This window comes from Danio aesculapii, chromosome 6, assembly GCF_903798145.1.
Source record: "Danio aesculapii chromosome 6, fDanAes4.1, whole genome shotgun sequence".
Taxonomy (NCBI): Eukaryota; Metazoa; Chordata; class Actinopteri; order Cypriniformes; family Danionidae; genus Danio; species Danio aesculapii.
Window position 1 is genome coordinate 53,023,863 of NC_079440.1, and position 19,244 is coordinate 53,043,106.

Below are 19,244 nucleotides of genomic sequence, written 5' to 3' on the forward strand. Positions count from 1 at the left end.
CTGCAGCAGATCGTCTTGACCATGTGTACATGCCTGAATGAATTGAGTTGCTGCCATATGATTGACTGATTAGAAATTTGTGTTAACGAGCAGTTGGACAGGTGTACCTAATAAAGTGACCGGTGAGTGTAGTTATGTCATTACCAAAGCATGATGGGACTTTAGTTCCTTCTCTCAGTACTACTCTTTTTGAGCACAATATAATATAATATAATATAATATAATATAATATAATATAATATAATATAATATAATATAATATAATATAATATAATATATCTTTTTTATTTCATCATTTGATACTGGACCCTGACACTGAAACTCTTACTATTATCACTAAAACGGAAGAAAAATACAATAAAAGTACTAGACCTATTTACATAAACAAAAAACAAACAAAAAGACTAAATTAACTAAAATGCAAAAAAAATAATGAACACTAACTAAAAACTAAACTAAACATATTTTAATTACTTCTTTCATTTTGTTATATAAATTTGTCTCAAACAAACAAACACAGACACACACACACACACACAGACACACACACTCACGCACACACACAGACACACACAGACACACACACACACACACACACACACGCACACACACGCACACACACGCACACACACGCACACACACGCACACACACGCACACACACACACACACACACACACACACACACACACACACACACACACACACAATCAAATAAAAAAAGAAAACACTAATATTTATGAAGTTAAATGAATAATCATGCATCAATGCAGTAGAAAAGAGAAGAAAAGGAAGACAAGTGTGTATATATTTCCTGGATTTTGACCCTGAGTGTTGAAACACTTGACTTATTCTCTTATTTCCTAAGTTTGCAGTAAGTTCAGTGTCTGCACTTCTGTGTGGTTAAAGTCTGTTTTAATCTCTCCCACAGTTTCTGAAAGAGGAAGTAAAACACTGAACTGAAGTAAAATGAAGGTAAATCAGTAACAGACTCACAGGAAGAGCACTAATATCAGCCTCATTTCCAGACAGCTGTCCTTCAATATACTAATAAAACTTCTATTAGCATCTCAATGACACTAAGAGATTACCTTGAGATCCATTCAAAACTGAGAAGTGTACAGACAAAATACATAAATTCCTCTAATTTCTTAAAAATCCCTGTTAGGATTCATGTCGTATTCCATAATGCATGCTTTGTGTGATTCTTATTCTGTTAATAATTTGTTTGATTTATTTTATAGCATTTATATATTATATATTAATTAGTCTGTTGGTTTAATGTGTTCATTTATCGAGGACAACATATGCACATACACAAATACACTTCATTAAACGTACACATAGACATCACCTACAGTTGAAGTCAGAATTATTAGCCCCCCTTTGAATTTGTTTTTCTTTTTTTAATATTTCCCAAATGATGTTTAACAGAGCAAGGAAATTTTCACAGTATGTCTGATAATATTTTTTCTTCTGGAGAAAGTCTTATTTGTTTCATTTCGGCTAGAATAAAAGCAGTTTTTTATTTTTAAATAATCATTTAAGGTCAATATTATTAGCCCCTTTAAGCTAATTTTTTTTCTAATAGTCTACAGAACAAACTATCATTATACAATAACTAGCCTAATTACTCTAACCTGCCTAGTTAACCTAATTAACCTAGTTAAGCCTTTAAATGTCACTTTAAGCTGTATAGAAGTGTCTTGATAAATGTATAGTCAAATATTATTTACTGTCATCATGACAAAGATAAAATAAATCAGTTATTAGAGATGAGTTAATAAAACTATTATGTTTAGAAATGTGTTAAGAAAATCTTCTCTCCTTTAAACAGAAAATTGGAGAAAAAAAATAAACGGGGGCTAATAATTCAGAGGGGCTAACAATTCTGGCTTGTATGCTACACAATTGCAGATTAACTACTTTATGGTTTTATAATGGCCATTATTGATTATTAAAATATTTATAAATAAAAATAAATTTATTAAAATAAATATTCAGATAAAGAGACACTTGTATTTCGTATTTCACCATGCATTTCATCTGATAGGCTAATCGTTATTATAGCCTCATTAAGCACATATTGTCAAAACCCATACAGTAATGTTTCATATTTTATATAAATAAAAAAGGCATTATGTTAATTATTTGACTCCGTTTTGTTATATGCATAAGTGACAGCCAATGTGACATTCCCTCTATCAAGCTTACAAAGTCTGAATGAAAACGGCCTCTTCAGCGTTTTCAAAACTCAGGGTTTTCAGGGTTGAAACTCCGGGGTAGTGTGAACGGAAGGCTTTAATTTTTTGTATGTCTGTCTGTAAATAATAACTTATATTTGTTTGTAGCTTTGACTTAATTTGATTGTAAAGCAATATGTGCACCTTTTATAAAGCTCCATTGAAACTATAATTATTGTACAAAGCACTATACAAATAAACTTGAACTGAATGAAATTAATTAATCTTTTATAGAAATAAAGTGTTACAATTTCTATGCAGTAAATTTTTTATATTAAAATAAAACGTAAAAATTTATAAATAAAGGGATATGTTCAAACAAAAACAAAATACTGTCATTATTATATACTCATTTCAAACCTATTTTACTTTGTTGAACATAAAAAATAATAATAATTCAATAATGTTCATAACTAAACTGTTTGGCCATGCAATTATAGATCTGTAAATAATGTGTATGCAGCACTATAGACTAAATAAAAATCTGTAAAATATACAGTAAAAATGGCAGCTGTTGTTGCTGGAATTTACTGTTAGATACAGTAGTTGTAAATTTCACTGTAAATTACCGTATTTTGTGCATTTATCTTTCTTTCTTTCTTTTTGACAAACAAATAAGTGAATACACTTAATGCTGAGTTCAGACTGCATGATTTTTAAAGTAGTCATGTCACGAGTCACGTATGTTTTCATACTGCATGACTATCTGGGGTAGCGTTCCGTCGCTGCTAATTTGTTTACTGCATGACTTTAAAATAGGAAAAATCACAGACAATGTTATCTCGGTCCACAAACTATGTCTCACACAACCAAACACACGTGAGAAGTGACATGAAAACAACGCAAGGTCACCTAAAATATCTTTTGTTATTAACTACATAATGAGAATTGTAGGGAATCCCTTTTGAAGGGAATTAGCAATTTGTTTTTGTTTTGGACCCGGTTGTGGTATTGTTCAGATGGCATGTCAAACAGACACGGGCGCTCCTGCCAAATATACACTAGTTTTTCTTCCATTTCTTGGGTCCAAATAAACGGAAAATGAGCACTTTTAACTACTCCCCCCACCTCCCGCTGGCCTGCAGATACTCACACTAGTGGATGCTGCTCTCTCATTGGTGTCACATTGGTGTCCGATGCTTTTATCAATCAGAACACATTTCACAGGTCGCCGACAGGTCCAGATATTTAGCATGCCACATACGCTTTTGGATTACCCCCATGATATCGTTGGTCCTGTTTTGACCATTGCTTGCCTGACCAAGCTGTAAATAAACGAGAGGGGCTGGATGCAGACCTGGTGCAGTGCAATCTGAGCTGCATCCGATGCTTTTTAATGGGCTCACCTAACCCCACCCCTAACCATACGCCAGTGACGTCACTCCACTGAGTGCATTATGTCTGACATTGCATTGCTGAGTGATGCAATCTCAGCTTGCATCATAAAGGCTGAATCCAGATACTATTGAAATAAACTGCATTTTGACCCTCAAATCTGTTGTTATCCTGACCATTGTTACACAGGGAATTCTGGGAAAGTGAATTTTGCGTATATTTTTACCGTACATATTAAGAAAACTTACTGATAAACAGGTTACGGATTTTTACCATAGCATTTTTACAGTTTTAATGTAATGTATTCATAATTCTAATAAATTAAACATATTTAATACAATAATGGGTGGTTCATTCCGCTGTGGTGCCCCTGATAAATCAAGGATTAAGCCAGAAAAAATGAATTAATGAATAATTAATACAATAATGATTGATGACTTTAAAGATGATATGCGATTTATTTCTGAATAATTTATAACATTAATTTGTTAAATAGGTTTAAAACTGAATTGATCGACAGCCCTAAAATATATACAACTGTCATGCATGTAAATCTATTAAAAAAATGTTTTATTCCAGGGATTGAGAGCTGAATTTGTTGAAGGTAAACAACAGCGTGACAGGAAGCTGGTCTATCAGTTACAGTCTGCGACTCCTGATATACGCCAGCATCTCAGGCTGATGCACAGCAGTGTTTTCTCACTTCACCATTACTGTTACTATCAGGGATTTACAGGTTTCTGAGGAAAAAGCTGTGGCCGCTGGTGTGGCAATAGCTGAGCGCTCAATGACTCTCAGTTAATCTCCATTTATCTGCTGCTCTTCCTGTCCTGCAGCGTCACTGTATTATCAGAAGCAACAGCCAGACCACAACATGCCACCATAAAGCCCACTTTCAACACCTTACACTGGAGCTCAGTGTGAGAAAAACTGCTGTCCATCATCAGCTGAATCAGCGAGGTCAAAAGTCACCAAAGACAAGAGTCTTACTATTCCTGACGTATCTGTATAAGGCCAAAACAGTGAGAACAGAGGGCTATTTTAAAACGAGCTGCATTTGTGTGTAGCAAAAAGTTGCAGAAAATGTTGATATAATCGTCACATTTTATTTTATATTACAATAATAACTTTTAATAGACTATTAACTAAGATTTTAGCGCAATAACCTACTTATTAGCTGTTAATTAATAGTATTTGGGTTTAGATATTGGGCAAAATTAAGGATGTATAAGATCATACTCATGTTTATTAAGTGCTAATAAACAGCCAATAATTAATCAATAGGCAGATAATAAGCCTCTTACATATAATATAATATAATATAATATAATATAATATAATATAATATAATATAATATAATATAATATAATATAATATAATATTTTAAGATACAATTATTGGTATTAATAGACTATTAACTAAGATTTTAGCACAATAAACTACTTATTAATAGTTAGTAAGGTGGTATTTGGGTTTGGGTGTTGGATAAATTTAGGGATGTGAAATTAAATTATACTTCATTTATTTATGGGTTATAATAAACATCTTACTATCTATGTAACATCTCATGCCAATAAATATCTTATTAATAGGCAGGTAAAAAGGCAGTAGTTAATAGTGGTAAATGGTACTTAAACTTACTTAGAGTTACATAATATAATATAATATAATATAATATAATATAATATAATATAATATAATATAATATAATATAATATAATATAATATAATATGTTAAAGTACAATTTTTGCTATTAATAGATTATTAACTAAGATTTTAGCTCAATAAACTACTTTTTAATAGTTGTTAAGGTGGTATTTGGGTTTAGGTCATGGGTAAATTTGGGGATGTGGAACAAAATTACACTTTATTTATTTATACATTAAAATAAACATCTTATTATGTATGTAACATCTTACATATCTATTAATTATAACTATAGATTTGTTATTTATTGTATAATATATTTGCCACTTATTATTTAGATTTAGTCCTTATTATATTTAGACACATCCATATTATATGTGTCTCTTTTATTCCTGCTTATGTAAAGCACTTTGAATTGCCACTATGAAATGTGCTATATAAATAACTTTGCCTTGCTTTTAAGAGCAAAGATGGGTCGAGGATTGACAGTTTGCCAACAAATACATGAGAAAATTATAGAAATGTTTAAAAATAATGTGCCTCAAAGAAAGATAGAAAGACAAATGGATATTTCACCTTCTACAGTGCATAACATCATGGAAAAATTCAAGGAATCTGAAGGAATTACTATATAGGTACCTATACTTCGTCTTCTACAGCAGACTTGCAGTTTTTGTCTTTGTGGAAGTAGAGTCATACAAAAACATGTGTGCGTTATTATCAATTACAGCATACTATATATATATATATTTTCCACATGTATATTTGTCCTCCATGATCCATGATGGTTCATTATTTGTAGCCCATACCTCACGCTTAATAAGTATATAAGTGTAGCTTATTTTTCTAAAAGTACTGTTAAGTGCACTAGTTTTTGCTTTAAGCACTTCTAATATAGCGATTACAACAAGTTTCGAACATAATAAGTGGTGTCCTGCTTTTAAAAGACCATTAACTTTGCTTATTAAAAGTTTCAAGTGGAAATGCTCTTTGCTCACTTTATGATTATCTTTATAAGTCTGTTTCAGTGTGTTCTTCAGTCCTGATAAGCGCAAAAAACTCATTAGAAGAGAGTAAAAGTTAACGATTTCTGTAAGCGGTGCTGATGATGCAGTCTTTCACACAATAGCATGCTTTGTCAAGTAAGCTCAAGTCATTTCAGTTGCACGAAGCTGGACGGCATATGGCAGCGATTTTAGAGATCGCTTGAAGCAACGCAAATGAGTGATGCAAGACATTTAAACACACTCCTAGACATCAAGAAGCCTCCTGTTGAGTTTAACCAACACTAATTGCACAAAAGCACAGAAAAAAACTTTCTCTGAGGTCTATTCTCATTTTTATATTGGACTGTGTCCGGATAAACCTTTTTTTTTTGTGCGAAATGTAATGACTATTACATCATTAATCTTATATAACATTATTTAGAAAAGACACTCATAACAATGTCATTCAGTGTAGAATTAGTTTATATTGACCTTATTCTGCTTGTATTTGTGATTGTTTTAGAACTTCTGATTCAGTTGCCTATGGGAGTAATGACTATAGGAATCATTAACGGCAGAAAACGGTCAAAATACTTGCTCTACAAACAAGTGTGTTCATGACAATGCATAAAAAGTACAGTAATATAACAAGGAAATATGTGTTTTTAACATCAAGCAGCACAACAAGCTGTTTTTAACATTTAAAAATCAATGGAAGTGAATGAACCCAAAGGTCTAGAGCCAAAAATATTCCAATGGCTGCGTCCACACGTACATGAAAAATAAAGTCGATAGGAAAAACAAAATATGGGTTACACTTTATTTTAAGGTGCTCTTGTTACAGTGTAACTACTCATTTAACCACTATATTAACTAATTACATGTACTTAATATGGTTAGGGTCAGGGTGAGGGATGGTTTCATGGGATTGTTTAATTAATTGTAATTACAATACACTCAAATTTTTTTGCTGTGTGTTTAAAGTACTAATTCAAAATGAGCTGAAACAACACAATTATTGAAATCTTTGCGGGGCAACTTAATTATTTTATGTTGAATGCACTTATTAATGAATAAATTAAATGAAAAGTGGGTAGCACAATCGCCTCACAGCAAGAAGTTCGCTGGTTCGAGCCCCGGTTGGGTCAGTTGGCATTTCTGTGTAGTTTGCATGTTCTCCCCATGTTTGCGTGGGTTTCCTCGGGTGCTCCGGTTTCCCCCACAAGTCCAAAGACATGCGCTATAGGTGAATTGGGTAGGCTATTTTGTCCACAGTGTATGTGTGTGAATAGGTGTGTATGGATGTTTCCCAGTGGTGAGTTGCAGCTGCAAGGGCATCATCTGGGTAAAACATATGCTGGATAAGTTGGCGGTTCATTCCGCTGTGGCGACCCCTGATGAATAAAGGGACTAAGCCGAAAAGAAAATGAATGCGTGAATGAATTTTTAATTGAACTCTACTGTGGCGACCCTGCTAGTCAAATTATTATAATTTTTTATTAAAAAAGTAAGATCAGTTAAAAAAACATTTGCCATAAACTTGTGCCATAAAATGTGTGAAAGGCAGGCTCCAGTATCAGCATGGCTGTGCACTGGACAGAGTTATAGAGGAGCAGCTGCTGAGAAAGGAAGCAAACGGAGCAGTGTCGTAATGCTGTGCTTCTGTCTGGAGTTCACTGGGTCTTTGATACACTAAACCTCATTCAGAGGCCTCTAGAGGGCAACATCTACAGGACATTCCAATTACATGCAGTTCAGTTTATTCCAGCACAATGGCCATTTCCCAAATTCTTTGTGCATTTACAATAAGAAATAAGAAATAGAGTATTTCTGTTTAACAACATATGAACATATAAATGTTACCATAGATTAATAAATTATATGATCATTTTCATTAAATTATGTATAAAATATTACGTTCTGGAATGTGAATGTGAAACACAGCAGGCAAAAATACCTTATGTTCATGCAATGGGGTATATCCACACAGACTTTTAATTTCAGTCAGCCAGCCCCAGGGCTTCCGGTAAATGGTCATCCCATACCAAATCGGCACATTTAAAAAACAGCAATCTGTTTGAGATATGATATAAAGTGGGTATCAGACCAAACAAGAAGTACTGCAATAAATTATATTTTTCCGCACCATGTCTTTAAAATATGGAAATTAATTTCACCCCAGTATTTTCAATGGAATTTCTGCACTGACCTGCGACTAATGACAGCGCCTGCATTTTTTAAAACAGTCTTTTGTCTCTTTTTACGCTTTAACAACCAAATGGATGCTTGAGTCTGTTTAACTGGTTATATTTGAATGACATTACAGCATCGATGCTGTAAAAAGAACCTTATGAAATTGAAAATAGTCAAATAAAGCTCCTACCAGAAGTTCATCATTGGCTAAAAAACACTAGCTGCGATAGCCCATAGTCAGATTTTAGATTTTGGGCTTTTCTACTTTTTTCACCCCAGTCTAATGAAAAAAATAATCTAAATATCTAGTAGAAACATTCAAGATGCATTTTAATGCTTTTTTATTATAATTTAATTATATTGATTGTAATCTACAGACACACATTTTCTCAAAAATATTTATTGTCATAAATCTATATTTCAGCATATTTGCATACGTAAACTACATTTGAGAACTTGTAAAAAACGTGTTTGCATTTATAAATACAATTAATCAACTAAGGAGGTAAAGTAAAAACTATTATTTAACATGTTACCCTATTCATCTACAGTATCTCACTCTAAATATCATCAAATGTAATATGAGAGCATGAAAACGCCACGACACATATTGAAGTTGCATTATAAAGAACGTGTATGGGAACTATTTGCCTCTTTGTTGCAGGCAGTCTGAGCGCAGCGGTCGTCAAGAATGCAGGATTCCTCCCATATGTCGAGTTTGCGGGAGACTCATAAATCATTCCCGCCACCTGAGAGAAAGGGGTTTACCCTGCACGTGTTCAGCCGGATGCTATTCTTTTGTTACGTAACCCACGCCTATATCGCTCTCATATGCTTCTTAAATTCACATTAATATCCCCTAGCGTCGCGCAATATCAGTGTGTATATAAGGAGTGCCTGTTTGAGAACAGTATGTCCTTCAGCTCCTGTACATACATTACCCGCCAAAACAGACCACAGTGCAATGTCACGTGCTTTCGCTCTATTTTTTATAGACACTACTATGGTAATCGCATAGCGAAGCCGGCATTTGTGAAGTGGCGCACGTGTGTGAGCTACTACCCTCCTTCTTTTTCTTGGAATTGTACGGTTCATTGAGTGCACGAGCGCTCCGCCGATTTCTAGAGCGGACCTATACTCGTCTCATTCCGCGTCGGCTGTTGCACCGCTTTTCCGTGAGGGATTTTATTGCACATCGAACTACGGACTATAATTAGGCATAATAACACCAACGGTTTTCATTCAAGATTTGTCGAATGAGTTTTGGCGCGAGTTTTCTGAGCGGAAGAGTCAAGGCTGTGCGTCGCCCTTTAAGATTAAATGGTCTCCATCCGTCGCCACACCCACTGCCACCCTCTGTCCGCGTGGGCTCTGACATGCCGCAAGGAGGATCTGTGGACTTTCAGCGATTTTACAGATAATTTTACGAACGGTTGTTTTAGATTCGCCGACGTTTTCCGTCTACTTTTATCATCACAGTGTTGAAAAAAAGGTAAGGGCGCGACTTTTGGGCTTTCCTACATGTGTTCTGTCTGTCTACCGGCTTCCTCCCCATGATCGTGCAACGTTAATCTCTCGCATATCTGTGCATGAAGTGCTTTACTTGTGAAGGAATTAGAGAAATGCACTTCAAACTTGCGTTTATGCCGCTTTTTAAGGGAGTTGTGCGACTTTTCATCGGTGTTTTTAACAATTAATGATGAGTTTTAATGCACATTGTGACTGGTCATCTATTTAATCACTCACGCGCATTGGTTAGCTTTTATACATTATTCATACAAGAATGCGTTTGCGTTAAGCAGTTGAGTTTTTGGTAGTTCATGCATATTTGAACTTTTGTTTTAATGCATTTTAAGCTATTTTTGCAGAAAACGTGGACATTAGTATTAATATAAAATACTTTGATCACTGCAACGAGAATATAGAAAGTGTCTTTGTAGAGTTCTGACTAGAAGTATATATTTCTAGTAAGAACCCTACAAAGACATTTTCTATATTCCTGTTATATGTTGTAAATACATTTATAGTTAAAATATTTCCTTAAATCTAATTGTTTATACGTTTTCTAAAAGTTTAGACCTGATTTCACTTTTTCAAATGTGAGGAATTTGGAAAGGACGAAGAGTCTCGTGCGGGACCTTTCCAGCTGTTAATGACATCACTATTCTGACGAGCCCGACTCCACCCACGGGGCGGTGCAAATATTGTAAACAAGAATAAAATCAACGCGCGAGCCGGTAAACTTTACAATCGGCAGTGCTCGACAACAACGCACAGCAGGCCGTTTAGAAACAACACGCCCGCTGAAAATTGGTGGACTTTTACTTTTGGATGCGCATTTTCTCTCATTTTAAAGGATTCTTTTCTCGTGCGTTTTTCTAACAGGTTCTGTCAAGATGCTTCAGGCGTGTTCTCCATCGCACGACTGGTTCTGCGACTCCGAGCCGTTGCTGTTTGACGATGAGTTCTGCATGAGCCTCATGAAGGACCTGCAGTGCATCCCCACACCGCCACAGTCTCCTCCCATGAAACCCGGCCTCGCAAAGAACATGTCCACGGTGGACCAGCTGGAGTTAGTATCTGAACTTTTAATGGAGGACAGCGACTTTCTCCAACTGGACTGGAACTTTACCGGACCCGCTTCTTCAGCAGATGACCCGCTTTCAGAGGACTGCCTGTGGCGCCCCGACGGGGACAAACAGACGGATGATAAACTGTCCGCGGTGCTCTCCACGAGTCCCCTGCTCTCCGACATAGACACGCAGATTTTCGCGGAGATCGCCGGCTCTACGCTGGACTGCCACACCGCGGCGCTCGCCTGCCAGGCACTGGAGAGCGAAGACTCCCCGCTGGACAGCCAGGAGCAGATCGAGTCCACGTCTGACTACGGTTCACTGTCCACGGGAGGAGAGTCATCCACTAGCGATTCTGGTGAGTCTATTGTTACCTTTACAGTGCTTATCATTGCTGGGTGTTAAAGTAATCTATTGCAATTTTAAGCCTATCATGCTTAAAAAAAAAGAGCATAACACACTTTAACACGACTTAGTTTATTTAAAAAAACAAATTGACCTAAATGTATTTAATTTAAGTGATTTTTAGATCGAAATATAACTTTTTTGCCCCAACACGGTGTGTGTGTTTAACACTGATATTAGTGTAAAGCTCAGGTTGTAACGGTTGTTGTGCTCCACAGAGGAGGAGATTGATGTGGTGACGGTGCGGCGCTCCAGCACCCTGACCCGCTCTCAGCACCAGCAGCAGCTGGAGGACAGCCGACGGGAGCAGCAGCGTGCACTCAAGCGATATCACTTTGAAATCCAGCAGCAGCACAACTACGCCGCCCCACGGCCTGCCTCTCCTCCGCCCCCGCCCTCACCGCCTCTCAAGCGCACTCGGGGCTCTGGGGACTCCCAGCGAGGTATGCAGATCCCCGGGCGCTCTCGCGGTCTGGTCGTCCGGCAGCCAGTGGACACGGAGGATGAAGAGGAGAGGAGGAGGACGCACAATGTGATGGAGAGGCAAAGGCGCAACGAGTTAAAGAACTGCTTTCTCAGGCTGCGGGACAACGTCCCCGAACTGTCCAACAACGACAAGGCGTCCAAAGTGGTGATTTTAAAGCGTGCGAAAGAAAGCATCAGAAATCTGGAAACAGAAAACCAGAGACTGACCAGCAAAAAAGACAAACTCAGAGAGCGACAGGAACAGCTGGAAGCCAGACTGCAACAGCTGAAGAGACATTGAGCACCCGGGACTAAACTGTAGCCACTTGATAGTAGTCGAGTGCTCTGCTGGTTTGAGGACTGAAACACATGTGACTGATTGTAAAGAGCGCAGCAGCATCTCTTGAAGAGATAGTGGAGGTTTTTCTCGTTTAGCAAACGTGCATGGTCAATGCAAGAAACGTTTTCAGTGTTTTGGCTTGCGTAAAGTCATTTAGTTCATGAGTCTTACTATTATGAAAGCGTTTCATATAGTGTATGGTGGACGAATAATCAGTTTAATGCATAGTTAGCCTTAAAGTCCACACACATGTTCTACCTTGACGTTCTTGGCATTCATGTTATTTCTTGTAATGTTTTGGGCTGGATCCAAAGGATGTTAGAAATAAGGGGTTGAATGTATCATTAGCATATGATGATGTTTGTTTTTCATAGAGAAGGTTTGCATTTAATGTTGATGTTCAAACTGGAACTATAAATGTAAGAATTTCAGGTTTGGAGTTGAAGAGTTCATACACTGTTTTGGACTCCATGTGTCTTTTACAATCTGTCAGTTAATGTATGTTCCCTCCCATTTCTTTGTTTATCTACCTCTGCCAGGAAATAGTCTGGCTATTTTATTGCCTTCATAATGGCAAAGTGTATATAGTTTCCTAAGTTTTTTTTTTTTCTGTAAATATCTCGTGTTAATTATGTATAATAAATTATTTAGTCTTTTTCTTGGTTCAATTTTCAGGTTTTTTTGAAAAAAAAAAAAGTTTGTTCATTTTTCAACTTCACTTTGTTATAAAAGTAATAAAAAATGAGCAAGATGTCATGTTGTGTTTGAATCTTTTCATGAGCACCATGCTAAAACTCGTCAAGGTGTGGTTTCTTTACAGGTGAATTTCTCACACACAGTTGCACAATGCAAAAGCTTTAAAAGTGCAGCAGGAATGTTGATGGCATTCAGGTGAAGGCGAGCGCCTGCTGACTGACATTTGCTGGAAGTCAAAAGTGTCTAATTGCTGAGGGTCAATAAAACACTAAAATGCAGGAGGGTCATAAACTCCTAAATCTTCACGAGACTCGCCCCACGTAAACTACTAAACTTACTTCATAGTAAATCAAATTAGGAAGCACACATTTCAGTGTAATGGCTAAAATAATGTATTTTCCAAGACAACCCTCAAAGTTCTCTGACTCAGATTCTGTGTTTTCCCAATAGACTATTTGCGTGTGCAGTTAAGTGAATGAATATTTGAAAGTCAAATCCTAAACTAGTATTCAAAAATGCTGGATAAATGTTTGACTCACTGGCCTAGTTGCCACTTGAAGAGCAGTACAGCTGCCTGAATAATTTAATGAAAGAAACAATGCTGCCTCATTTCACACTGTTAACCAACAATACCTTACTAAATTGCAGCATTGTTTTCATCCATTATAATAAGAAGAAATGTTTCATCAGTAAATCAATATGTCATGTGAAACGGAAGCCTGGGGAAATGATGCTGATAATTCAGCTTTGCATTAAAGGAATTAATTACATTTTATGTTTTCTACACACTGAACTTCAACTCTTAAAAACTAGACTGACACCGGTTTAGTTTACTAGAACTTATCAGAAACAGAAAATATCTTGTTTCTATTTTATATTGAATTCAATTCATCTTTATTTCTATAGCGCTTTTACAATGTAGATTGTGTCAAAGCAGCTTCACATACGAATCTTTTTTAAATATTTCCCAAATAATGTTTAACAGAGAAAGGAAATTTTCACAGTGTGTCTGATAATATTTTTTCTTCTGGAGAAAGTCTTATTTGTTTTATTTCGGCTAGAATAAAAGCTGTTTTTTTTTTAAAATCATTTTAAGGTCAAAATCATTAGCCCCTTTAAGCTGTATTTTTTTTTCAATAGTCTACAAAACAAACCATCGTTATACAATAACTTGCCTAATTACCCTAACCTGCCTAGTTAACCTAATTAACCTAGTTAAGCCTTTAAATGTCACTTTAAGCTGTATAGAAGTGTCTTGAAAAATATCTAGTCAAATGTGAATTACTGTCATCATGACAAAGATAAAATAAATCAGTTATTAGAAATGAGTTATTAAAACTATTATGTTTAGAAATGTGTTGAACAAATCTTCTCTCCGCTAAACAGAAATTGCGGGAAAAAATAAACAGGGGGCCTAATAATTCAGGGGGGCTAATAATACTGACTTCAGCTGTATCTCTGGTTTTATTACATGTATATACATCCTGGGGTATCTCTTCAAGCAAGAAAAACAAGGGAGTAAAAGATAGATCTAACTGCATCATTTTTATTATCTCAATCTTTACCTCTTGCCAAAATGCAAGTATCTTCAGGCATTCCCAAAATATGTGTGTGATTACCTACATTTCTTATCTTTTCTGCCAGATTAAATTATTTTCCCATTTGTTTCCAATTGGGTAGTTTATGACTGCAAAGAACACAAGTGTTGCTATTGTCTTCGTGTCCATTTAACCTTTTAAGTTCCTTGCCATTCAGATAAAGTAAAAAAAAAAGAAAGAATTCCATTGAAAAATGACCAAAGAGCACCACAGGGTTAAAGTGACCTTTATTGCTTTTCTCCGAATACCAAGCAAGACCGGGCCAAAGAGCTGACTGTTTTGCAACAAGTGTCAGAACGGGTTTTAGACCTCCATCACTTACTCCTCTTTCATCTTTTGTGAGTAAACCTGTTGGGTCATGGATGCTTTGGAGAGAATGAAAGCAAAGCTTGTCTCCTCACAATCTGCATTGTCAAGTCTCCATTCACCCTTTAAATATGTAAATGTGCTGTCATCTAGACAACCGGCCCCTCAAACGGGCTCAAGTTGTAGACGGAAAGGTGCTAAAGAGACCAGGCGGGTCAAAGCCAGAGTGTTACCAAAAAGACAAGATCTAACAGCAGAAAATGCCATGACACTTTAGTTTATTACCTGCCAATCATTAATATTTCTAAGGCTGTATATTAGTACTAAAGTACATATTCTGCATAATCTCTTACATGTTCCTTCAGCTTAGTCCTTTTATTCATCAGAGGTCGCCACAGTGGAATGAACCGCCAACTTATCCAGCATATGTTTTACACAGCGGATACCCTTCCAGCTGCAACCCAATAATGGGAAACACCCATACACGCTCACATTCACACTCATACACTATGCCTTATTTATTTAGTCCAGTTCACCTATAGCACATGTCTTTGGACTGTGGAGGAAACCAGAGCACCTGGAGGAAACCCACGCCAACACGGGAAGAACATGCAAACTCCACACAGAAATGCCAACTAACCCAGCCAAAGCTCGAACCAGTGACAGTGATAACCACTGAGCCACGGTGCCACCTCTGCATGATCCTATTCCACATATTCTCTAATAGCTAAACCTAACTACTACCTTAATAATGTTTAATAAGCGCAGGAATCATTCATCCAGTTGTCTGAGTTGGTGCATTGCAGTTGCAGTAATATGTGCATTTTTAATTTGCTTATTACTTTTTCTAGTTAATATCTTATTAAGACATCATGGCTTGTTTTTGTTGTTATTAATGTCTCATGTTTACTGGTATATAACCACCAGTTTATGAACAATTGTATAAAAGTGATCATAAAAGGTTAATTTAAATATTTAAATTGATATAAATAAATGATTTACTTCTAGAGTTGGGTGTAACGTGTTCCACAGTGATGCGTTACTGTATTCTAATTACATTTTTGGGGAACGCAGTAATGTAACGAATCACATTTTAATTTTGTGTCATTTGATTACAGTTACTAAAGTCACTGTAATTGTGTTATAAATTTAGTTTTTGAAAGACAAAAATGCTTTTTTAAATAACGTTTTCCGCTGCAACATTGGTTAATAGGCATGCGCTTTTAAATTGCTAGCTGAAATGGCTGCTGTCGAAAGTGGCTGCTTCTTTAAGTGGAAATACAGACATAACATTGATTTCACTAAGCATAAAAACAAAAATATTGCTGTGAAATGCAATCTTAAGAACTTTCGACTGCTTTTAACTCGACCGGCAACTTGTTTAAGCACTTGAACAGAAAGCATTCCACGATAATACCTGTTTCCAAGGAGGACACTGGCACCCAAAAACACGGCAACCCAACTCAGCCTAAACAGGCTAGATTGACATTTTTTTGCAGAATCGGGAGTGAAGGGATCTTCTGAATGTGAAGAGAAGCGTAGCTGCTTATGTGGTTGTTCACATATTGCATATTTGCGCGCGCATATTACGAGGGCTCGCATTTCCCAGGCACACCCACTCGAGTCACGCGACAAGAACTGACCGATCTGCTTCATACTATGGAATTTACACATTTAGATAAACTAATTACCTTAGGCAAACACAGAACACCCCAAAACTGCAGTGCTTTTTCATACTATGGATGTCAGTGGTTTCAGGTATCCAGTTTTCTTCTTTTGTGTTAAAAAAAAAAAGACAAACAAGTTTGGAACAAGTGAATGATGAGACGTTTTGGACGAACTCTTTATGTCTTTTGAATATGTCAGGCTGCTGTGATCAACCCATTGTAATGTTTTTGAGTGAAAATTAAATCACTGAAAGAGCTGTAGTTTATTTTGTATTTTCATAGGCATATTTTACATGTTTTAAAAGTAACTTCAAAGTAAAGTAATTAGTAATCAGATTACATTTATCATGAAGTAATTAGTGATGTCATCAGATTACAAGTTTCCGGTAGTAATCAGTAATTAGTTTTTTCAAGTAACTTACCCAACACTGTGTACTTCTGGACTTTCTAATCATTAATATTAATAAAAACATTTTTTATAAGTATCAAACTAGGAGTTCGTTGAGGCAATAATTCATAGTAAATGATTTGTTAATCATGAAAAATGTAACTCACTGAAAATACTCCCTCAAGTCCAGTTAAAATCATGCATCTCTAAATTTCATTCATTCATCCACTCATTTTCCTTCGGCTTAGTCCCTTATTTATCAGCGGTCTCCACAGCAGAATGAACCCCCAACTAACCTGGCATATGTTTTATGCAGCGGATGCCCTTCCAGCCGCAACCCAGTATTGAGAAACACCCATACACAGTCACATTCACACACACTTTTACACTACGGTCAATTTAGTTTATTCAATTCACCTATAGCGCAAGTGTTTTGACTGGAGCACCCGGAGGAAACCCACGCCAACACAGGGAGAACATTCAAACTCCACATAGAATTGCCAACTGGCACAGCCGAGACTCGAACCAGCGACCTTTGTGCTGTGAGGCAACAGTGCTAACCACCAAGCTATCGTGCTGTCCCCATCTCTAGATTTCTTAAGGATTTCAGATAGTTTTTTTCTTCTCTCAATTTAATTGCAAGCATTATTGTGGTAAGTGTTACCTTGCATCAGCTGTAGATGAGCACACACATGTCAGTGCATGTCATGCTGGCATCCTGAGGCTCTTCAGTATAGGAAGGTGTAAAACGTCCTGACAGAGATTCCAGAGAGTTTCATCTTTAACCCTCAGCCCACCAAGAACACTGGGAACGGCCTCAGGTCTGATCCTACAGGACAGAAAAAGATAATAACAAAGATAAACATCTGTTTACTTTATCACAACCATCTCTCTAGTGCTTCCACCTATCCAGACAAATCATCTTTTGCATATCAGGTTTGTTCAGTGAGTTAAAAAAATTCTCACCATGATACCACAGAAGACTTTCTGCATGGGTTTTTTTTAGAGAATGGTTATAGAACATTTTCATCTATATGTAACAAAGAAATGGATCCTAATCCTTTGACTTAAATTTTTAGTACAGTGCCAAAAGAAATGCCAGCTAATCATGCAGAAATCAATTATTATTGGCCAGACGCCTGAGCCTTCTCAGGTGGAAAAAAGCAAACCCACCATCCCAAAAACACTGGATATTAGACGTGTTATCAAATCTTGAACGCAAGCACCTTAAATACACCATCCGGGGCTCTAGAAAAAAAACGTTTTATGAGGTTTGGCAGCCTTTTCTATCCTACATTGAATGCTCAGGGGTTATTATATCCTAAGTGAAAGCTTATCCTCAATTTAATTATTTTATTTATTTGTTTATTTACTATTTTTTCTCCCTCTTTCTTTATGGTGTGTTATTATGTTGTTTAATATGTGTGTTGTGGGAAAATTGAAGACTTGAAAATAAATAAAAGTATTAGAATAAAAAAGGGATTCATTATTAAAGGGTTAGTTCACTCAAAAATAAAAATTCTGTCATCATTTACTCACACTGGGCTTGTTCTAAACCAGTTTCTTTTGTTCTGTTAAACACAAAAGAAGATAAATTAAAGACTGTTGAAACCCTGTAACCATTGACTTCCATTTGTATTTCCTACTATGCATGTCAATGGTTACAGTTTTCCAACATTCTTCTTAATGTCTTTTTTTAAACTCAAACTGGTTTGGAACATTTTTCAGAATATCTATAAAAAATCTAACTGGTCTGGAGAAAGTTTCCACACTAAAACATAAACATTAGGGTTAACTTTTAACATTTTAAAGCGACCGGCTGCAAAGGAATTTTGAGTTTTTAAACTCCAGTGGTTGAAGTTGCACCAAATTATTTTTTTAAGTTGTCTACTTAGTCCATAAAGTATACTTGACTTAAACCAGTCTTTTCAGTCAACTCAAAATAAGCTAAAAAAAATAAGCACCTAAACCACTCAAGTAAAACTGAAGTTAAATAAACTCTCAATTTCTTTGCAGCCAGTTGCTTTTAAAATTTAAGTTAACTCAACTTAAAAATATTATTTGGCACAACTGCAACCACTGAAAATTTCTTTGCAGCCAGTCGCTTTGAAATTTTAAGTTAAATTAACTTTTTGTTTAGGGGTGTCACGGTGGCCCAGTGGGTAGCACGATCGCCTCACAGCAAGAAGGTCAATGGTACAAGCCCCAGCTGGGTCAGTTGGCATTTCTGTGTGGAGTTTGCATGTTTCCTCCACAGTCCAAAGACATGCACTTCAGCTGAATTAAATAAACTAAACTGGCCGTAGTGTATGAGTGTGTCTCAGTGTTGGGTTGCGGCTGGAAAGGCATCCGCTGTGTAAAACATTTGCTGGATAAGTTGGCGTTTCATTCGGCTGTGGTGA

The 19,244-nt window shown here is 36.3% G+C and overlaps 1 protein-coding gene and 1 long non-coding RNA gene across 3 annotated transcripts in view; one reads left to right on the plus strand and one right to left on the minus strand.

Annotated features, from left to right (window-relative positions):
- Positions 1-9,492: 9,492 nt before the first annotated feature.
- Positions 9,493-12,938, plus strand: mych (myelocytomatosis oncogene homolog). Of its 2 annotated transcripts, XM_056460521.1 has the most exons (3): positions 9,493-9,896; positions 10,790-11,335; positions 11,601-12,938. In XM_056460521.1, exons 2-3 carry the CDS (start codon positions 10,801-10,803, stop codon positions 12,146-12,148), a joined length of 1,083 nt encoding a protein of 360 aa, XP_056316496.1. In that variant the 5' UTR covers positions 9,493-9,896; positions 10,790-10,800; the 3' UTR covers positions 12,149-12,938. The 2 variants fall into 2 exon arrangements, with proteins under 2 accessions (XP_056316496.1, XP_056316495.1); XM_056460520.1 differs by lacking the exon at positions 9,493-9,896 and having other exon boundaries at positions 10,642-11,335.
- A 4,578-nt stretch (positions 12,939-17,516) lies between these two features.
- LOC130230209 (uncharacterized) overlaps positions 17,517-19,244 on the minus strand; it is a 55,306-nt gene continuing 53,578 nt past the window's right edge. Inside the window, exon 6 of the long non-coding RNA XR_008837930.1 lies at positions 17,517-17,671. This is a non-coding gene — a long non-coding RNA (uncharacterized LOC130230209). The remainder of the gene's footprint in view (positions 17,672-19,244) is intronic.

Bases quoted from the DNA above. Each gene is read 5' to 3' on its own strand.
- mych (XM_056460521.1), top strand. From the start codon at position 10,801: ATGCTTCAGGCGTGTTCTCCATCGCACGACTGGTTCTGCGACTCCGAG. The intron at 11,336-11,600 runs GTGAGTCTATTG...TGTGCTCCACAG, and splicing joins GTCATCCACTAGCGATTCTG to AGGAGGAGATTGATGTGGTG.